This window comes from Schistocerca nitens, chromosome 11, assembly GCF_023898315.1.
Source record: "Schistocerca nitens isolate TAMUIC-IGC-003100 chromosome 11, iqSchNite1.1, whole genome shotgun sequence".
NCBI lineage: Eukaryota > Metazoa > Arthropoda > Insecta > Orthoptera > Acrididae > Schistocerca > Schistocerca nitens.
The window spans coordinates 155,356,804-155,378,051 of record NC_064624.1 but is presented as its reverse complement, the minus strand read 5'-3'; the positions used below and the strand labels follow the sequence as shown (position 1 = coordinate 155,378,051).

The window sequence follows — 21,248 nt, the reverse complement described above, 5'->3', positions numbered from 1 at the left end:
GAAGGAAACTGAAGAAGAAGAATGCCAGCTGTGACAGATGTCAAAGAGTGAAGGGAAGTAACCAACAAATAGAGGTAAAATGCAAAACATACTGCCTAATAGTAACCTAGATCGTGTGTCTGTGGACGTCAATGGACCTTTGCCAAGTTATTATGTTTTTGTGGTGGTTGATGTATTTTCGAAGTTCATAAAGCTGTTTCCTCTTAAGAAAGCTACCAGTAAGCAAATTACTTCTAAGTTTGAAAACACATATTTTCATCAGACGGGTATTCTTAACACAATTTTATCTGACAATGGTTCTCAGTTTACATCGCAAGCTTGGAAATATTTTGTTGATCGTGCAAAAATAAGGCATGTTCTAACCTCTGTGTACCATCCATTGAGTAATCTTGCAGAGAGATATATGGGAGAAATTGGAAGACTGTTTAGAACATAGATTGGATAGATTATGCCAGTGATTTTGAGGATATTATGAACATTTTACAACATTCTTCAACAGGTTTTGAACATTTGAAATCATGAAACTTCCTGGCAGATTAAAACTGTGTGCCCGACCGAGACTCGAACTCGGGACCTTTGCCTTTTGCGGGCAAGTGCTCTACCAACTGAGCTACCGAAGCACGACTCACGCCTGGTACCCACAGCTTTACTTCTGCCAGTACCTCGTCTCCTACCTTCCAAACTTTACAGAAGCTCTCCTGCGAACCTTTCAGAACTAGCACTCCTGAAAGAAAGGATATTGCGGAGACATGGCTTAGCCACAGCCTGGGGGATGTTTCCAGACCACGGCCTATCCATCTTTCACCATACCGTCTGTTAAGATGTATCCGGACAGCCAGTGAAAAGTGAGGTGGTGCTCCATCATGCCGAAACCACATTTCCTGACAGACATTCAATGGCACAGCTTCCAAGAACGCGTCCATTACATGTCGTAGGAAGACTAAGTATGGACCTGTGAGCTTGGATAGAAGGAGGTATGGTCCAATCACATGACCGTTCAGAATACCTGCCCAGACGTTATTTCCAAACCTGTCTCGAAATCCCTGAACATGCACGGCATGAGGGTTTTCGTCCGCCCAGACATGGCTATTTCGAGCATTCAGAACACAACCCCTTGTGAACCTACATTCATCTGTGAAGAGAACTCGATGTGGAACCACGGGTGCATTGATGAAACGGTGCAGGAACCGTGTGCAGAAAGCGATGCATTGTGGAAAGTCTGCTGACCCGTAGCGTGTACCCTTTGTAAGTGGTACGGATGTAATTGTTGCTCATGCAGGATGTTCAAGACGGTACTGTGACTAACAGCCATTACACGAGCAATTGTTCACGAACTCGTTGACGGGCTGTCTTCAATGCGACGCAGTGCACCTTCTTCAAATTCGGGAGTGCGGTGTCACTGTGGAGCGCCACAGTCCTGCCTCCTCACGGTGAAGTTACCCGTTTCTCGTAGCCATTGTGTAACTTGGGCAAACAGTTTGTGCGAGGGAGTGTTACGGTGTGGTAAACGTTCGTGATGCAGCCGACTAGTAGCTCTTCCATTACCTCCAGCTTCGCCATACACAAGGAGCAAGTCTGTGTATTCCACAAATGTGTACTGCACCATGTTTCCTCTATCGGTGATGCACAGTTATTGACTCGGTCTCACAGCAAAGCAGACAATAAGTGAGATCTGGGGATCGTTTGACATAGTACACGTCATCGTGTCTACCCTGTTGCATACCAGGACAGGGTACTCTGAGACGTTGACAAAGTACACATCTGAAATGAAACTGTCGTAGAACGGAAACGATACGATTCTGGACATGGGTTCCTATTCAAAATGTTATGTACTCACTACCCTCTACATGTCCTAGAAGTTTGTAACGGGAATTTCCGACCACCCAGTATATCGTGTGATGTGAGGGAGGTACTCAACAGCATACTCAGTACATAAAACAATGTTTCAGGATCTGATGCGAATGCTAGAAGTTACCTATCTGTTGGAGCATGTGATGAGATATCTAGGGAGAAAACTGAAAGATGTGGCTGGATCCACTCCCACACTCCTGTATGGCTGCACCCTTGTTGGTCCAGTCGACTCAAGAGACCGTAGGTGGTGGGCAAAGTACTCAAGCATCTGTCAGCATCTGTCAACATCAGTCTTGGGACTGAAATTTGTAAATTGTTAGCCAAGAATATGTGAAAAATTCTTTTATTTGTATAAATTTTGAGGAACTGTTTGTTTAGGAAAGAAGTCACTGCTATGGGCAGTGTTATTCGACATAAATGTATGTTTTTTTTCAAGTAGGGGGATTACCTTCCCAATACATTATGTATAAATCTTGTTTGATTTGGGTTTTTGTTGTATGATTGACGATTTGTTATGTTCAACACGGAAATGTGAAAACTTAAAAAGTTTAGGAGTATATTCTGTGAACCATGTTGTAAATAATGATCAGAATCTGATAAAAAATTAGGCACTGTTAGGTTGGTAGTCATACAATTCAATGAATTTCCTTATCTCAACACTCCGTACGTATTTTTTTTAGTTGTAAATGAATCTTCTAGGTTTCTATGTACATAGGTTAGTTTGTATGAACAATTAGCAAACATAATGAGATTTTCACTCTGCAGCGGAGTGTGCGCTGATATGAAACTTCCTGGCAGATTAAAACTGTGTGCCCGACCGAGACTCGAACTCGGGACCTTTGCCTTTCGCGGGCAAGTGCTCTACCAACTGAGCTACCGAAGCACGACTCACGCCCGGTACTCACAGCTTTACTTCTGCCAGTACCTCGTCCCCTACCTTCCAAACTATACAGAAGCTCTCCTGCGCAGGAGAGCTTCTGTAAAGTTTGGAAGGTAGGGGACGAGGTACTGGCAGAAGTAAAGCTGTGAGTACCGGGCGTGAGTCGTGCTTCGGTAGCTCAGTTGGTAGAGCACTTGCCCGCGAAAGGCAAAGGTCCCGAGTTCGAGTCTCGGTCGGGCACACAGTTTTAATCTGCCAGGAAGTTTCAATTAGCAAACAGTTTGGAAGACATTTACATTTGTGATCATGAATTGTGTATAGATTGTGTAACAAGAAGTATACATTTCTGAAGTCACACACTGAGTTTGGTCCTCATGCTACTCAATAATGTCATCATTCAAAGCTACTTATGGCTGATTACCTGTACTTATCCTGTGTACTGCATTATTGTATCTCACTGGAACTTGAGTTGTGTGCAAACTCGTGCTTAAATCTGTTTTGGGTACCACTGGTCATCGTGACTCTGTGTGTACTTTTTGGAGAGAGTGCAACTCTTGATTGAGGCTAGATACTTTCTCTAATTATTCTTTACATATGATTGAACTTATTGATATATGATTATGAAATTTATTTATTTTGCTGTGTTGAAACATTTCTGCTGGTGTGTACCCAGTGTGGTTTTCCTTACTTTCTCCTTTTGTGAGCCAACATATCCTTACATACTCTTGGTTTATGTGGGTGATTGAATTTGTGCTATACTCTTACTTGTGATTGAGTAGATTCTTCTGGTCAGTACCCGTTGTCGTGATTTTTTTGAGTCAGCTCACTCGTCTACACTTAGGGACTGAATATTTTCTTCTCTTATGATGATTTTGAAGGCGTGACTTTATAGACGTAAAGTGGCAATTTGTGATTCCAGTTTTATTGCATTGCCTCTGCACTTATTTCTATAGTTTAAGTGTTGTAATGTTATAGTTTTGACTTTGTATCATTTTTCTTGGGACAGAATGTTCCACAGATCTGAAAATCTGAGTGCCATGTCCTCATGTATGTATAGATTACGACATGTATAGTAGATATTTTTCTTACATTTTCTGTAATATGTTATGTATCAGATACTTCTATACATCTGTATTCTGTCTTATGGCATAATTTTGTACGCTGTTTGGCAAACCTTATAGTAGGTCACACAATATTGTAAACACATTGTTTCCACATTATGTGAGGTGGATGTTATAATGGAACATCCTCCTCTAGCATTACTTTTCATCAACAGTAGTTATCGATACCACTATTATTTTTGAATTTTTGGCAGGTCAGTAATATCTCAGTAGCTTTTCTGAAAACTTTCATATATTTTAAATACAGTATTTTATATTTCAAGCTAAAATTTAAGAAAATGAATTACTTCATAAAATGTTTTAGTCTCGATGCTATAATCTATACTCTATAATATATATTAGTTCTGAATGTACAGTAAATTTTTTTTTTATAAACATTTGAAATTGTGAATTATTGGCACACTTAAAATTTCTATTATTAGTTACGCAATACTGTAATGGTTACTATGTTTATTTCTCGATTCATCTTCATCTTGTCTTCAGGTATTAGGCAGAAATTGCCTGTTACGGTACCGATCTCTGCCATGGTCTATTTCTGGATTCATTTATGAAATAATAATTAAAAGTAAAAATGTAATAGAAACTAGTGGAAATTCATTTCTTAAGAAAAACTGTAAACCCTTTGGAAGAGTGTGAGAGTCTTAAGCATGCCTCTGATGTGATTGGATATTTTTGTATTTTGTGCAAACAATGTAAATTTGGCTTTGATAATGTGAAAAATCAAAAGACTGTACGATATACTAAAATGTAAGAAAATAGATTTACATAAAAACAAAAATTCTGCAACAACAATTTTCAAATTTATTTAGATCAATTCAACTGTGAGGACATTTTAATTAACAAGAATCACATCCCTAGATAAGAAGAACTGGAGCTAACTCTACATTAACAAGCTAAGTAAACTAGAAAGTTTATTGTAATCTTCGCTCCTCTCAAATCTTCATAAAAAAACTAATGTGGACAATAGATGGAATTAGGAAGGAGGGGGGATATTACAATAGCAAGTAGAAGAGAAAGTGCACCAACTCCCCTAGTTCACTGGTTTTGCCACAAGCTGTCAGTTGCTGTAACCCACAGAAGTACATTACTATGGCAAACACAACACATGAACTTATTCATTCATGACATTTATATACTGAAATTAGAATTGTGTGGGCTTAAATAACATCAGCTGTCAGCCAGTTTAGATAGTTCCTGAGCAGTCTCACAAGTTGTAGTAGACTTCAGCTACTTACAGATTTGTTTAATGCCCACGAAAAACCGGCATTTCATATAATGAAGAATCAGTTTAGGAACGATGTCCATCACATGATCTTAGCAGCACACAATACTGGATAATTCAACCCTTCTGTGTATCTAACTGTTTAGACATAAATAAAAAAATATGTTGCTGTCATCACGGAGTTTTATCGTGCCAATATTTTCCACCTGCGCAGAAGCTTTGAAGGCTCCTTTCCACGTGTTTGTGAGCAATGTCTTTCCTGTAGAAAATCCATAATCTCTAACAGACATAAGCAAAGAGAATGGCATGTCAGAATTCTCACTTAAAAGGCACGAACAGTCTGGACATTTTGCTTCTCCTTGCTTGACGCACCACATAACCTGCCAGATGATAAATTAAACATTCCCTCGTCGAGTTGCTTTCAAGACTCTGGCATATATTGTGGACCCGACTGAGCCTCTGTGAAGTTATGTAGAACACACAGTATTTTCTTAATTATGTTTTTCAGTTCCAGAACTTTGTCTTTGTTCTTTTCCTGCAAATGTCAAGTTAACATCTGCATCTGGTTTACATGCGATGTCAATGAAAATTCTCATTTATGAAAGTTTAACAAGAATGTAAAGACAATGTATCAGACAAGCTGAGGAAGTCTACTACTGAAACTCTGAGACCTTACGATACTGAAATGACATTCAAGTAGATGTTGATTTAATTATGCTTTCAGGACTTAAATTAACTGAAACCTCTTTTCCAGACATTTTAATGTATTTCTGAGGTACTTTCAATGGTTACTCTAGAGACTGGAGAGTTCTTCCACAATCAAAGCTGTTACTTTCACGAGCAAGAATACTTCTCCATTTTAAAAACGTTTTGGGAGCCTTTGAATTTTTGTATGATGCAGCCTTAGGAAACAAAGGTTTAAAGGCATCCAAGAAGTTGATCATACATCTAGTGAATGATTCAGTAGATTCACTGCCTTCGAATACTGTTGCTTTAATTTCCCTTCAGAATTTTATGCCACTGACTACTGAGTTACTGAATAACTGCATAGGTGATCTTAGGCCAAATTTTTCAGGTAACAAGTTACTTTGAAGACATTACATTACTATATTATTAGTATACACATACATGAGTGTTCTACATAACTTTAGTGACTCTTGTGATCTGTAGTTGGTAGAATGTTACTGTTATTGTTTAGATCAATTTTGTAAACAACTTTACAAAGCAGGATCATGTTGTGGTACTGGGTGGAGCAGGAAACAGGACTGATAGGGATCAGGGCTTAGCATCTGCAATGAACCATACAAATGTTGGCTTGGTTGCTGCTTTCATGTGTTACGATTGGCCCCAACTGAACAGCTATGTTAGGAGGGTCAGTATGGAGTTACGAGTGGCTACTTTGTAAGGCATGCACGGGTTTGGATGTTGTTTATACTATTAGAAGGTAGGACTTCATACCACATGGACTGCATCTCAGTAGAAATTGGAAGGATAAATTGGCCAGGATGATAGTAAAATCTTTAAGGCGGGGCACTGAAATTAATGGCAGTTCGTGTGCGCATTGATGAGAAATTGAATTGGAAGTGACACACTGACGATCTGTTGAAACGGTTAGGTTCAACTACTTATGCTACTAGGGTTTTTGCAGATTTTGGTAACAAACAAATCAATAAATTAGTCTATTACACTTACTTTCATTCACTGCTTTCATATGGCATTATATTTTGGGGTAATTCATCATTAAGAGAAAAGTATTCATTGCGCAAAAGTGTGTAATCACTGTGCTGGGTCCCAACAGCGTCGTATCACTAGCAGTTGAGACGACAGGCATCTTATCCACACGGCTGTAACGGATCGTGCAGCCACGTCTCGATCCCTGAGTCAACAGATGGGCACGTTTGCAAGACAACAACCATCTGCACAAACAGTTCGACTACGTTTGCAGCAGCACGGACTATCAGCTCGGAGACCGTGGCTGCGGTTACCCTTGACGCTGCATCACAGACAGGAGCACCTGCGATGGTGTACTCGATGACGAATCTGGGTGCACGAATGGCAAACCCTCATTTTTATGGATGAATCCAGGTTCTGTTTACAACATCGTGATGGTCGCATCAGTGTTTGGCGACATCGCGGTGAACGCACATTGGAAGTGTGTATTCGTCATCGCGATACTGGCGTATCGTATCACACGGCCTAACGGTACGGGATGCCATTGGTTACACATCTCGGTCACCTCTTGTTCGCATTGACGGCACTTTGAACAGTGGATGTTACCATTTCAGATGTGTTACGACCCGTGGCTCTACCCTTCATTCAATCCCTGTGAAACCCTACATTTCAGCAGGATAATACACGACCGCATGTTGCAGGTCCTGTATGGGCCTTTCTGGATACAGAAAATGTTCGACTGCTGCCCTGGCGAACACATTCTCCAAATCTATCACCAATTGAAAACGTCTGGTCAATGGTGGCTGAGCAACTGGCTCGTCACAATAAGCCAGTCACTACTCTCGATGAACTGTGGTATTGTGTTGAAGCTGCATGGGCAGCTGTAGCTGTACACGCCATCCAAGCTCTGTTTGACTCAATGCCCAGGCGTATCACGGCCAGAGGTGGTTGTTCCGGGTACTGATTTCTCAGGATCTAGGCACCCAAATTGCGTGAAAATGTAATCCCATGTCAGTTCTAGTATAATATATTTGTCCAATGAATATCTGTTAATCATCTGCATTTCTTCTTGGCGTAGCAATTTTAATGGCCAGTAGTGTAATTGTATAAAACATTATATCACGTAAAGGAATCTTAAACTGACACGTTTCACATCATCACGAAATGTCGTACTCATGATTTACGGAATATTATTATTAATGTAATTAAGTATTAAAGTAAAGTAACCTTGATTTGCTGAAATGGCATCAGATCCAAGTGAGTGGAAGTTACCTTGTGGCAAACTTTTAATCTGGAAAATTCTGGGTAATTATCTTGTAAACTGTTACACACTTTATTACACAAATATGGCCTGGAAATGCCCAAATAATACTGGTTTCATCTACTGGATTTACACAATAAGCAACTTTTTTTATGACATTTATTCCAAGTCACTGCCAGATCTTTTTATTTGGTTGACTGCCATCAGAGGTGAAAACAATTTTTGTTCCAGTTTGCTCTAGCTGGACAATTACTGGAATCAATACCTATGAGACTAAGTTGCTTGTTACTTGTGTACACAGAAACAGCTTGAATCCAGTTACGTAGCACAGGATCAAATAAACATCAGAACATGTTTTAAAAGTTTATTCTTACAGTTGTCTAGAGCAGGAGTCTCCAAACTACAGTCCACAGACCAACACCGACCTACGGTAATGGGTCAAACATGTGGTATCTGGCGCACTGTAATTTTTTTTATTACAGTCAACCCCTGTTTATCGTGCACCTCCCATGAGTGATTCACACAATGGGTAGGAGAAAATTGAAGAAATTGAGCCACTTAATGAACGATGTTTCACATTAAGAGTCTGCTTAATGTTATTTTTTCTGTCATTGATAACTATTTCAAAAAGCACCTTTGCCTGGCTCGGTCTCTTTCACTACTGTAAATGTACAGTGAGTCATGCATTCTCCTATAAACTACTGCACTGTAAAGTAGAAGCTTCAACAATGTTGTATTCAGTTAGTTGTACTGATCAGTGTGCCTCGTGCAACAATTGTCACACATACCACTGCTTGGGTTTCCACGAAGGCGTTGCAAATTCTCTGTAACAATAGTGCAAGATCTTTTCTTCCCCGTCACATAGCAACCCACAGTTTTCCTAGTGTGTTTATGAATTCCCATTCTGATTTGTCATCGTTAACTAACTCTAATTCATTAAAGATTCCCATAAGGCAGTAGCTACAAAATTAATTAATGATGCTATGTCTCTTTTTTGGCAAATTTTGAAGCACGGGCATAAACAAATATTTTAAGACAACTTTCCTGTAAAATTGCTATACTACAATAAAAATTACAATATTGTAACTATTATTTGGAATGCAGTGCACTGGCCTATTGTACATGGATTCCTACCAAAAAAGTGTTTCACTTAATGAGTGTTAATTACGAATGAAATTCAGGGACAAATCATGTTCATTAAGTGACGTAATACTGTACAGCATAAAATTTACAATGCAAATAAATCACAAGAAACACATACAATATTTAGACGTTTTTATTTTATGATCAATTAGGATATACATTAATTGACATATATAATGTAGTTGAACATTTTGGCTGTCATCTGAAAATTTACTGTACCTAAGTAACACACATAGGCAATTCACATAATGAAATTAAGCTTTGTAATTCTGCTTCAAGAGATTTATGTAGCTGTAACGCCCAACTTCCTGTTGATCAATTTTACTAATGTAAATTATCGGCAGTGCCTTCTAATGCTGATGAGTTAGTTTAGACATGTAGATATTTTTTGAATATTTCATTTTGGCAAACTTTTTTCACACACTTAAGTGGTGCCAAAAGCAGAGATAAACCACGGGCAAACTTATGAAACTGAGTGAGTGAAAGACTTTTACAAAATTACTTAATGATAAATTTAAGTTGTTATCTTTAAGAAAATCGTTGCATCGCAAATTACTTTCATTTGAAGCTCTGAGCAAGACTTTCTATATCACAGTAAAATGGTTATTGAAAAATCTTGATAATGTTTGCAGTTGCATCAAAATCTGTAATGGAGACTAAATCTCTCAAAGTATTAGCTGTGAAATATACCAGAAATATATTCCCCGATTGCTGACAGTGTTTGGCGTGTATTAAAACGTGTGAAATTTTTTTGTGCAGTTTAGACTAAAACAAAAAAAATCTTATCGAAAATATTTCATATGAGTGTATCGTTCAATGTTTATACATCGGTACCCCACTTCCATACACTGTAGAACAACAAACCGAGAAGTACAGGACTTCTCTTTGATGATCTTTAATGCTCTGTAGCATTGAAACTGCATATTTGCGGAATAAGCAAATATAAATACGAAATCCAAGAACTACGGCGCGATAGCTACGGAAACTGTAAATTCGAGAGTTCGCTGTATGATGTGCTTTCGTAACGCAATATGAGCGCAAGACATGTGAACTAGTTAGCCAATTACAGCGAGCATAGCACCATGTGGTCTGTTCAGCTAACGACAATGTGGCTATTTCGTCGCATGCGCGCACAAATTAAAATACATACTGTATAGAAATAAGTAGAGCTATGGCTTCATATATAATTTTGGTCCTACTTTTTTTGTCAGGGATGCAGTTACGCTGGGATGTAAGACACATATTAAACTGATCTGAATGAAGCAATGGCAATGTTACTCTTCTGTGAGAGAAATTATGATTGTTTCATTCCGGATGTCATAGTTTTCATATCGCGATTTCCGAGGGTATGGTATGGCTTGGCCGTTACAACACAACTTAATCCTAGAAAATAAAGGGGGTAACATTGTTACTAAACCATTGTAAATTTTACTACTCCAAATTTCCTCATAAGAAGTCATAATTTCTATGTAGTTTACACACTAGTTAATTCCAAGCTCTCCAGTAGTGTCTCATACAAAGTAAGTACAAAATGTACTTTACACCCAATACTGACAACTGTACTGATCCAAATGTTGGCGGGAAAGACAGCTCGATAACAACTGTAAATTCTAAGAGTGTTTGGTGAACTAGGGTTATTGTCTCTTATAGCCTTTGTTGTCACAAATACTTAGCTGTTATTCTGCGAATAGGTAGTTATTTCCAGGAGTGTGATTAAGCCGCTTTCGGCTGTATTTTCTGAATATCTCGCAATTTCCTATGGGTTGGGACGTAAGAGCGCAACTTGAATTGGCACAAAAGAATCTGGTGGTGGTGATAAGACAAATCTGTAGCGTATCCAGAGTATGTTTGACTAGAATGCATTAGTTTCGTTGTGAGTCGGCGAATCAACTAATTTGAAAGCAAAAAACCTGGTTGTGGTAAGCGACTTCTGCAGTGTAGCCAGAGGTATACGTTAGATTTGTGAGTTGGCAAAGCTAAATTTGGGGAAGTACACACAAAAAAGTCTGTGAAGCCGTAGGAAATTGTGTGTTCAATGGAATTAAGCAAGGATCGAAAAAACGTTCCTTCAGCCCACTGAATTTTGGACCAAGGAAGTGTTCAGAATAATAAAAGATCTGCAATGATTGTGTCTTCTTTGGTTCATACAACACCAACTGTATTGAAGGTTTTCAGCGTCTTAAAGTGAACCATTATCTGAACTTCATAGATACGAAAGATCTTTCCGTTCACACACAGAACGTGGTGGGATGTGAAGTGCCATCCCACGATATGGCAGAAAGATCAAATATTTCGTGGGTTAATATTACATCACCTTATTACTGAAGCAGGTAAACATTACCTGTCAAGCGGAATTTTAATTCAATAATTCTTTCGAGCAATGTTGCAAGCACAACTAGCTACTACAATTCTGTGCTTTTTCGGGAAACTGGCGCCTTCCGTTTCCTCAGCATTACTGGTATGTTACAGCACTGTTCTCCTTGGTATGTGTACTATGCAGATTATATTGGAATAACTACTACTTTATTTGTGTTTATCTTTAAAATTTTGTTGTTTGTGTGTTCACGCATTGAAAATACAATTGGCTGACTAAATAATGTGTTATGTGCTCTCATTCTGATTGGCTGAGGAGATCATGTGTCCTGTACCCTGGTTGTGTAACAAAAGCACATCATACAGTGCCATCTCAATTTTCACGGGTAACTCTTGTTTCATAATAATTCCCAAACGTTTGTCCTGCTCCCACGAATGTGACGTCACACAATATCGACGACCACACGATCGGCTATCGACTTTCGTTAGCATTTGATACGGGCCTCTCACGAGATTTAATGGCGCATATTGGAGACTTACAAAACACGTCAATCTTGGAATGATTTCATTATAATTATTGCTATAATAAAATTTCACGTAATGATTTATTGGCGGTTAATGCATTCATATAAGTGTGCTGTCTTAGGAGTGAGTTGTTACTGTCAATAATATACAAATTAAGAACGAAAGACATTTTATAATTTGCAGCATGTTCTCAACGTAACGGAGCACTGATAATTTGTCACAAAATCATCGCCGTTATAATTAAATGTCAATAATGCATCAACGACACAAGCCTTCAAAATAGAAAATGATAACGAAGACTGACTCGACCAAGGCTAAGTGCTAGCGTACTTAATAACGTCGTAGTTTCTGGAGTCGTGGTTCGCATCACGTTGTGTGTAATTTTTTTTCCATGTTAGCTTTGTTTAACATATTCTGTTACTTTCTTATGAATGTAACGCAAATATGTCCTGCAATACTGGATGTTATTTACATTGTCTTATCTCGGAACGACAGGTGAAATAAACATTTAGCGTTTTTCCGAGTATGTGGTTAGGCAGGAACCACAGGAGGACAGCTTAAATTGCCATAAGTGAATCGAGTAGCAAAAATATTCATATTCTTCCTTGCCACTAAGTTAATAGTTGACCATGCGGTTGCCGCTATCGCATCTGACATCAAAATGACTAGCATTACCACAATTTTACGCAGTTTCCACAGCTATCGAGCCATATTGGGTAGATTTCATATTTATACCAAAGTTTTCCACAAAAATGCACTTTCAGTGCATTAAAGATCTACTTAAAAAGAAGGAAAAAAGATGTTAAGACGTCCCGTATTTTACTGTCTCTCTCATCAGAATCTCAACCAAATCAGCATCAAAAACTTTACAAAAAACTATCTGAGTAGAGTTTGATGTGTCGAGATGTTCTATTATATCAGGTGTAGGATCACAAGATGCTTCAACCCAGTCTTTATTCTATCCAGTGTCTCTTTTTGTAACTTGGGACCACGATTGTGATCTGGACCAGCAGGGATTTCTCTCTCGAGTGGACAAAGAGGTAACATTTTCAACAAGGTCGTCAGTATTTACTGATCTTATCTCTGCAGCATGTCCTAGAAACTTCGTCCCCAAACTAACAACAGTGGTGGGTTGTTCTGCATCATCTTTATCAGTGTCCTCACCATCATCTGACTGAACAAGTACAAATTAAAAGTTCCTGACATCTATCAAATATGTCACACAAAGTTTTGTCGTCGTCGCCGTCTGTGTAGAACAGCATGTTTAGAACCTCTTCTAAGTCACTCTCCTTTACCAAATTATATCTGAAATAAATCTGACCAACTGCAGGAAAATGACCCCTTATTGCCCAACGTACGATATAAGCCAGTTCCACAACAAAGCAAATGAAGTACTCTTTTTCCAATTTGTGCTTGCTTATGTATTTTATTTAAGTATTCAAATTACTAATCCGTAATAATGAGCGAAATTACGAACCTACACATCATAATTTTATTATTAGTTACTGACTGTCCATCACAAGAAGCAGCAGAGTCAATAGCACTAGAAGAAATGCTTTCCACCAGAAAGCAAACGATCTTTATCTTCACTGCTACTGTTAGTTTCAACAATGGACTTTCAAACTAACAATAAAACAAAATAAATATTTTAATTGTTGACGATGAGCTTCTGAAAATCGTAATTTTCGTTTATCCTTCAAATAAAAATTAAAACCTGTGCAGTATCTAAATCATATGTTGATTCGTCCAGACCCAAAGAGAATCACTTAAGTATCGAGTTCTCATAGAAGTGAGTTAATCTATTTCCAGCAAGATCATTTACTCTTCGAGCCACAATGTTTGCTGACAAACTGGTGTTTTTAAATAAATTAGCTTTCTCTGGACATATTTCTGCAACTTACGCAATCATTTATTAATTCACTGTCAGTAAATGACACACTGAAGAAAGAACATTACAATGACCTACACAAATGGTATTTGCATTGAAATTGAGTTAAAGCCACAGCTTGAAGTCAGACAATCTTGTCACTGCGTAATGACTACTGCACTGCCACCAACTATCTTCCTCTAAACTGGCGAAACCAACTTTCGACAAAGTGTTACTAAAATAATGACGATCTTTGGCCTTAAATTCATCAAAAATTAGCACCTCTAAACATTTGTTTTCATCTTTTTCTTCCCAAAAATTGTTCTTAATTGATTGCACACAGTGCTTATCAATTTCATTTGAGCATTTGAGACCCTTTACTATATTTTGGATACGTGTATCAGAATGAAGAGGTGGTAACCAACACTTTGCACAATGTAGCCTTTGGGCGACATATTAAGAGCTCGCTGTCCAGAAAAGACTTGTCATACCACATTAAACAAAGTCAACTATAACCTTCTGGTTATCGATAAAGCTGTCTTATGCTTTTCGTCTAACAGACTTTTTCGCTATAGATCGATTTCAGCTCTCCGTTTTTAATTTATTACATTATCCCACAACTTTTAGTTTCTTATACTTCAATGTTCTTTCTCATGAAATCATTGCCGCGTTCAGTAGTGGTTTGTTTCATAAATTTTCCTCAACAGAAGAAACAGACATTTCAGCTTCTTTCTGTTCGTCGTCTTTGCTGCAGTTTCTCTTTTCCACATTTTACTTGCTGCAAAGATATTTTGGTAAACTGAGGAACAAATGAGTAACCACTTATGGTTTTAGAGACCACCTTTGTCTTAAACTTTCACATTTTTTGACATCAATGATAAGTCTGCTTTTGTAATACGTTCCACACCGATATTAGAACAGCCGAGTCAAATTTGTGTCTTTCCAAGAAATTGCTTTCACCCATTTTGAAATTTCTACTTCGTTTTTTGGATGCCTAAAAATGTTTACCTTTACCTTCCTGTAGCCAGATATGCAAGCTGGAACAAAACACGAGCCTTCTTGTTCTTTCTTTCTATTCTAAATATGAGTAACTATAACACACCACTTTATTACTGCAGCCTTCAACTCTTTGATGTTCACTCACAATACCGTAAACAAATTCATTAAACAAGAATGGGCGATAACACACCTTATGATAAAGTAAAAGCACTTCAACTCTAGCCTTGAGCATCAGTCTGCTTTTAGTTTGCCAGCACACCACCTATCCTATGCTACATGTGTTAACATACAGGGAGCCAGAACACACTCTTCTACTTGGAAAACTAGTAGTTTCATCTATGATGTTTGTGTTTATTCTCTGCACAAATTTATGTTGCCTTTCTTAGATGAGTCTTTATCTAGAACATCCATTAATTTATTAAGAAAGTGTCAAGATTCCCAGTCATGTGGACAAAATGATGTCATATCTTGAAGTGTGTCTTTACTACCTGTTCCAAGGTTGCACCTTTATTTAAACTGTACTCCATTTCCTACATAAATGTGTGATCCTCCACCCATCGAATACTCTAGGCAAGGGGAAGTTTTTGTTGATTTATCCTGAAAAACAACTTCAACCACCCACAAAAGGTGTTTCACCATGTGGCCTAAATTTCTACAAATCAAGTTACCACTCTTCTCTTTAATCATGCTGAGGTGGAGGTGATGTTTAGTGAAACACCATCTATTGATAGTCTCACCTGGTACAAGAGCAGCATGCATTAAGTCAGCTGCCATTTACAACCAATCACATTCCATTACACTTAAAGAATAAAGAAGCATATGTCCTAAAACTTCAACAGTACGTGTTACTTGGCACACTAACTGTTAACGGTCTGTTAGAGCATAACGAAAAGTTTTTCCATTATTTCTACATTTTGTTTTCTACTTGTTTTCTGAATTTTTTGCACTTTAATAACAAAGTATTCAGAAACTATGTGAGCCACCACAATACATTGTAAAATCACAAAGAAACAGAATGGTTGGCCTAAATTATCTTCAGAGACAAAATTCCATTACTGCCAATACACATGTTTAGTAGTGAAAACAATCTCAGCTTTTGAGACCTATAACATACCAAGCTAGAACCTTTCTATCTGCTGTTGTACTATCAATTATTATGTTATCTGTCTTTTATATTTTAAATCTCTGACTAAACAGAGTGTATATTACATATACTCAATGATGTCCACAATACTGTATGTGGAATAGTCTACTTAACATATTGTCTGACATTACATGTACTAAAAAGAGAGGTGTGTGTGTGTGTGTTTGGATGGGGGCGTGTTTGACTAATGATGAAGGCCAATGGCTGAAAGCTTTAATTGTGAAGAGTCTTTTGTTGTGCCTCTCTGCTACTCAACATCTCCACTATATAATATTGAAAGCGTAGTTTTGAAAGCTAAAAACAGTGGTTTCACTTTTAGACAGGTTTATCGGCAATGCTGGAATTTACCCTTAAAAAATGCCGGTCGGGTACTGCAGTTTACAGTTTTGTCAAGTGAATTTTCATTTGGTATAATATTAGGATGCAGCATCAGAACAATATTTTTGCACTTACCTATATTTATAAGTAAACCTGTTTCTACATCTGCTGGTCTGATTTGTCTTGACCTTTTAGTCTTTTGCTGTATTTAGCTGTATGCCAGTAAACACTGTCTTTTAGACATCAGCTTTGCTAAGCAGTGAAATTAGGAATAGATGACAGTTTTGATATGTAGAGCAAATTCATGCTCATTTCTAATTATACTAGGTCTTGTAGTGGTGCAATGCCTTGTAGTTGGGCTAAAAAGTTGTTTTGTTTGATAACAAGCAAACAACGTGTTCAGATAAGTGGGTGCATGCTTCAGCTTTTCTGTTCCTTTACTTCAACAATTCACCAATCCTTTCTAGTACCTCAAACAGCATTTCATGTTTAAGAAAGAACACACAGTAATACATGTGTTTTATTTCACCTTTGCTATTTATTCAAAAAATTATAATTTTATTTTGCATAAAAATTGAAAATTAAGTATTCTGAATCAGAAAAATGTTTAAATAATGAAAATACATACAAAAAATACAACTAACACAGTATGAATATTTAAGCTACTTGCTTTACAATATTCTCTGAACATTGAAGACAATATTAAATGCTGGCACTGTGGATAATGACTATGTTTACGCACGTCACTATGTGGGCAAAATGTGACATACCTGCTTAAACTAACTTCTTTCATTAAACTGCACAAACTAGTAAAAACAGTTACAAAAGCAAATTTTTCTGATGAATATGATCAAAACATGTTATTAACCTGTTTTTGCAATTAAGAGCTAATGGGCAGGCCTGTTCGTAAGTATTCATCACCGGGCACCCAAGTGTAACAATTTAAACAAAAAAAAATTCCAAAATGAGCGACAGTATTCTCATAGAATATTTCGAAGCATAAACAAAATTCATGAGCTCACGAAAATTTAAGAGCAAGTCCAGCACGAGACAGTGCACAGCAACTTAATACTAAAATTATTTCAATATTATTCAACAACTGTCCCCAGAATTTGGAATGTTAGATGCTACAAACAAGAGACATTGTGCACAAATACCAATTAAGAGTTACTACAGATGGGGATTATCTACCAGTTAATCCTGTCAGAACCTGAGTGCCTCGAGTAATAAGAATTGCCAGAGTTCGCATAAGATGACCTTGACCGCTGGGGAGGAAAATCTGAACCTGAAATTCTGTCTTCCTGGACACGTGGGACACGAGAAAATGTATTGTCAAATTCTCTGTACTGTTGGGAATCAGACATTCTTGATCTACGTTCACCAGAGTTCAGAGGATCTCGTTCCACATATCTATCTTCTCTGGATTGCATCTGATCTGACCCTCTAAACCTGGATTCCCGGAAAGGTGACTCATTCAGGTTTCTAAATCTGGAGTCGTGGGACGGTGGTTGATACGAGCCTCTGAACCGCGGGTTATCTGATTGACCTCTGTCTGGAATCGTGTAAGTGGAATCGTGAGATGGTGCCTCATCTAAAGCTGCATACTTTGTTTCTTGAGGCAACAGCTCATCTGGAACAATAAGCCTCATCAAAAGGAGCTGGGGAGGATCTGCGATTCCATAACCTGTCTCACAAGGCTGCCGACGTTCTGAAGCAAAGTAGCTGTTTTCCTGGGATCGATCTGTGGCAAATCTAGGCTCCCTACGCTGTGCGTGGTCCGACGTGATGTAACTGGCTTCTCGCAAAGGTGACTGTTCTGGCACGGCGAACCCACGCTCACGAGGCCGTTCTGAAACCGGGAATCTAGACTTGCGATTCTGCAGTGTCGTATGCTCTTGGGGCGAGAGTCTACCTGAAGCCGTAAACTGCGCTTCACGAAGGTGAGGAGGTTTGACACCAGCAAATTCGAACTCATTACGCTGTGGCCGTACCCGACTTTCAAATCTGGAAACACGAGGACGAGAATTTGTATCAGAGGGTCCAGATTTCAGAGTCTGAGTCACAGCCCGAAAACCCAAACTGGGTATCAGCGGACGCAGAAAATTGTGAGTTGTGAACTTTGGCCCCACAGGTTTATGCGGTGTGTAATTCAGGGAGGGCCGTGGCAGATTCTGGAGCTGCAGGTCACTTCGCTTTGCCGCTCCACCCTGTTGCTCCTTCCATTCCGACATCGGCACAAATTTAGTTTTACCAAAGCCGAGGAATAATTTATAATTGTGTTTCTTCAGATGGTCAGAAGATTTGTCATCTACCCAAACAGCCAGCCTTGTCTTTAAGTCTGACTCTGGCACTCTCCTGAGTACTTTCCACTCTGTGGTGGAGATGTCTTTATTTTGCTTCTGAAACAAATCCAGAATCTGCTGGCTGCTTTTCGCCTTCATCTCCTTCATCACCCACAGTACGTACCTGGTACCCGTCAATGTGGTTTCTGCCTGTCCGACAGCCAGCCTGGCCCCTGGCCACGGAACAAGTTTGTTCACCTTCTTGTGCAGCCACGATTTTGTCTCTTTGTTGACACAAGTGAACACCAAGCCCCCATTCTCGTACTGTGTCGCAGAAAACTGGATAGGTTCCTCCTGGTCGGATGGGTTGATGCTCTCCACTAGGGCAGCCTCCACCACCTCAGCCTGTTTCTCCGTCATCTTATTATCTGGAAAACCCTGCAGTACAACAGCCAGCCTCATCGAGCGAAACATTTCCTCCTTCGCTTCCACTTCTCGACCCGACAAACACGTTCCGTTTTCGTCAACCTCTTCGTCGCCATTAGCTTTTAATTTTTTAACACCCACATTTATTTTACCAGTGTTGTGGACTACTTCCTCCAGTTTCCTTTTATTTGTGAGGGGGACAATTTTATCTGCGAGGTTCGAGCTCTCCTCCTCTGCAGCACTGTCACCCTTTTCCCCGACTGCTCTTTCAGAGCTGTTTTTGGAAGTATCAGTTTCCCCAGCACCAAGTACGGCAGCTGAAGTTCCTCCTGTTGCGAGTTTAGAACTATCTCCCTCTGCAACTGAGCCTTTACCATCTACGAGGCCCGGGGTCACCTCACCTAGAGGTCCCCTCGCACCAAGTTCGCGTTCTGTCTGTTCTGACTCCCGGGTCACCTCACAGTGAGGTCCCCCAGAATTCTCGGCATCTGCTCGCTCGGAGCTAATTTCAGATTTTTTCTCTATGATCCCACGAGACGCTGAGGAAAGTGTGGACCACACGGGCAGAGCCCCGCATGCCCGGGCTAGGCTGGATACTCTGGGAGGGCGCCCGGTATCCCAGAGGCCCCGTTCGAGGCACAGCTCCCCTGTGCCACGCACCCCTCGGCACGGGTCGCACCACACCTTGGGTTGGGGGGCAGTTTAACGTCGTGCCCAGGACGACACCTCTACCGATGTGTCCAAATTTTGAAAAATTCCTCACAATCTGCATAATTTGAAGAGTGGTCTCTTTAACTGAAACCCCCATAGACAGCCACAACTGCACACAGAACTAAAAAAGGGAAACAAATGAAAGTCCACAACTGCACTTTTCCTAACTAATTGGTAAAACTGTCCTCATCTCAATCCTGCGGTAGGTTTTGTATGCCACATACTAAGCATAGTCCAGTCAGACAGTATGGCCATGCCTTCCTCTGATCTTTGAAATAATTTACCCAAGCAGTTCTAGGAGAACTGCACATCAATGTGAACTCTGGCATTTTTCACAGTAACAAAACAATGCCACTGGTGAAAGAGGTGACAAAAGATCCTAGAAATAACCATCTGTCCTACTTGACAGAGCAGATTAGCCTCCAAACTCCACGTTCTGTGATCAGTCGTGGACACAACCATTTAGCACCTAGTAGTAATTTCACTATCCTCTTACATCATTCTATAGATGCTCATGACAGTAGTATATGAACGCTCTACCAACTTCGCCATTTTTGAGAAACTTGTTCACGGGCTCTGTGTAATAATAATAATAATAATAATAATAATAATAATAATATCCCGTATTTTAAGTACCTCGGAGAATACATTGAACCAACAGGCCAAGAAATAGTATCACAGCAAAATCGTTTACAAAAAGTCAAAAAAGCATTCTGGTTAGCCCACAACCTCTACAACAAGAAATCCTTGTCAAGACAAACTAAAATTCGGCATTACAATACCGTCATAAAACCAACAGTCCTCTATGCAAGTGAAACACTAGTACTGAACAGAAAGCGAGAACTCGAAGACATCAAAAAAGAAGAGAGAAAAATCATTAGGAAAATTTTAGGAGCGAGACAGACTAAAGATGGCTACAGACTGCAAACAATCAAAACAACAGAAAAGTTTTCAAACATAGAAATTGATTTTAAGAAAAGGCGACTGAAATTCTTTGGTCATCTTAGCAGATTACCAGAAAACCGTTTGACCAGAAAGCTAATAAATTACGTAACCTCACTTAAAGCTTCAACACCTTGGATGATCGAAGTTAGAAAAGACCTCACCAACGCGGATATAACAGCAACCGATATTTCAGACAGAGATACTTTTAAGCACAAAGTAGAGAAGTGGAAAGTTTTACCAGAGCAACCAAAACAAAAACAGTACAGACCGAAGTGGTCAGAAGAGCGAAAGCAAGCCTTCTCAAAAAGAATGAAGATCTATTGGAGCAACAAGAAGAACCAGAAAAAAAGTTGATTGTCATTTGCTTAATGTCTTCCGTTATTGGGAGAATTCATAAATAATAATAATAATAATAATAATAATCTGCCCTTCATCAAAGTTGCTTATCTCAACAGATTTCCCCCATTGCAGCCCATATCTTTACTAGGGTGATCCCCTGTCCATGTCTGCCCCACTTACATACTTTTGTTACCAAGCCACGTGCCCGCAACACCTCCAGGTAGCATCCA

At 39.1% G+C, this 21,248-nt stretch overlaps 1 protein-coding gene and 1 non-coding gene across 2 annotated transcripts in view; both read right to left on the bottom strand.

Moving 5' to 3' along the window:
* Positions 1–546: 546 nt before the first annotated feature.
* Trnal-caa (transfer RNA leucine (anticodon CAA)) lies at positions 547–621 on the bottom strand. The gene has a single exon. It is a non-coding gene; the product is annotated as a tRNA-Leu (tRNA).
* Positions 622–16,829: 16,208 nt separating this feature from the next.
* Positions 16,830–21,248, bottom strand: part of LOC126213438 (uncharacterized) — a 175,981-nt gene continuing 171,562 nt past the window's right edge. The window contains exon 2 of the mRNA XM_049941178.1: positions 16,830–18,446. Within this exon, the coding sequence (XP_049797135.1) occupies positions 17,503–18,446 (944 nt within the window). The 3' untranslated portion in view covers positions 16,830–17,502. The remainder of the gene's footprint in view (positions 18,447–21,248) is intronic.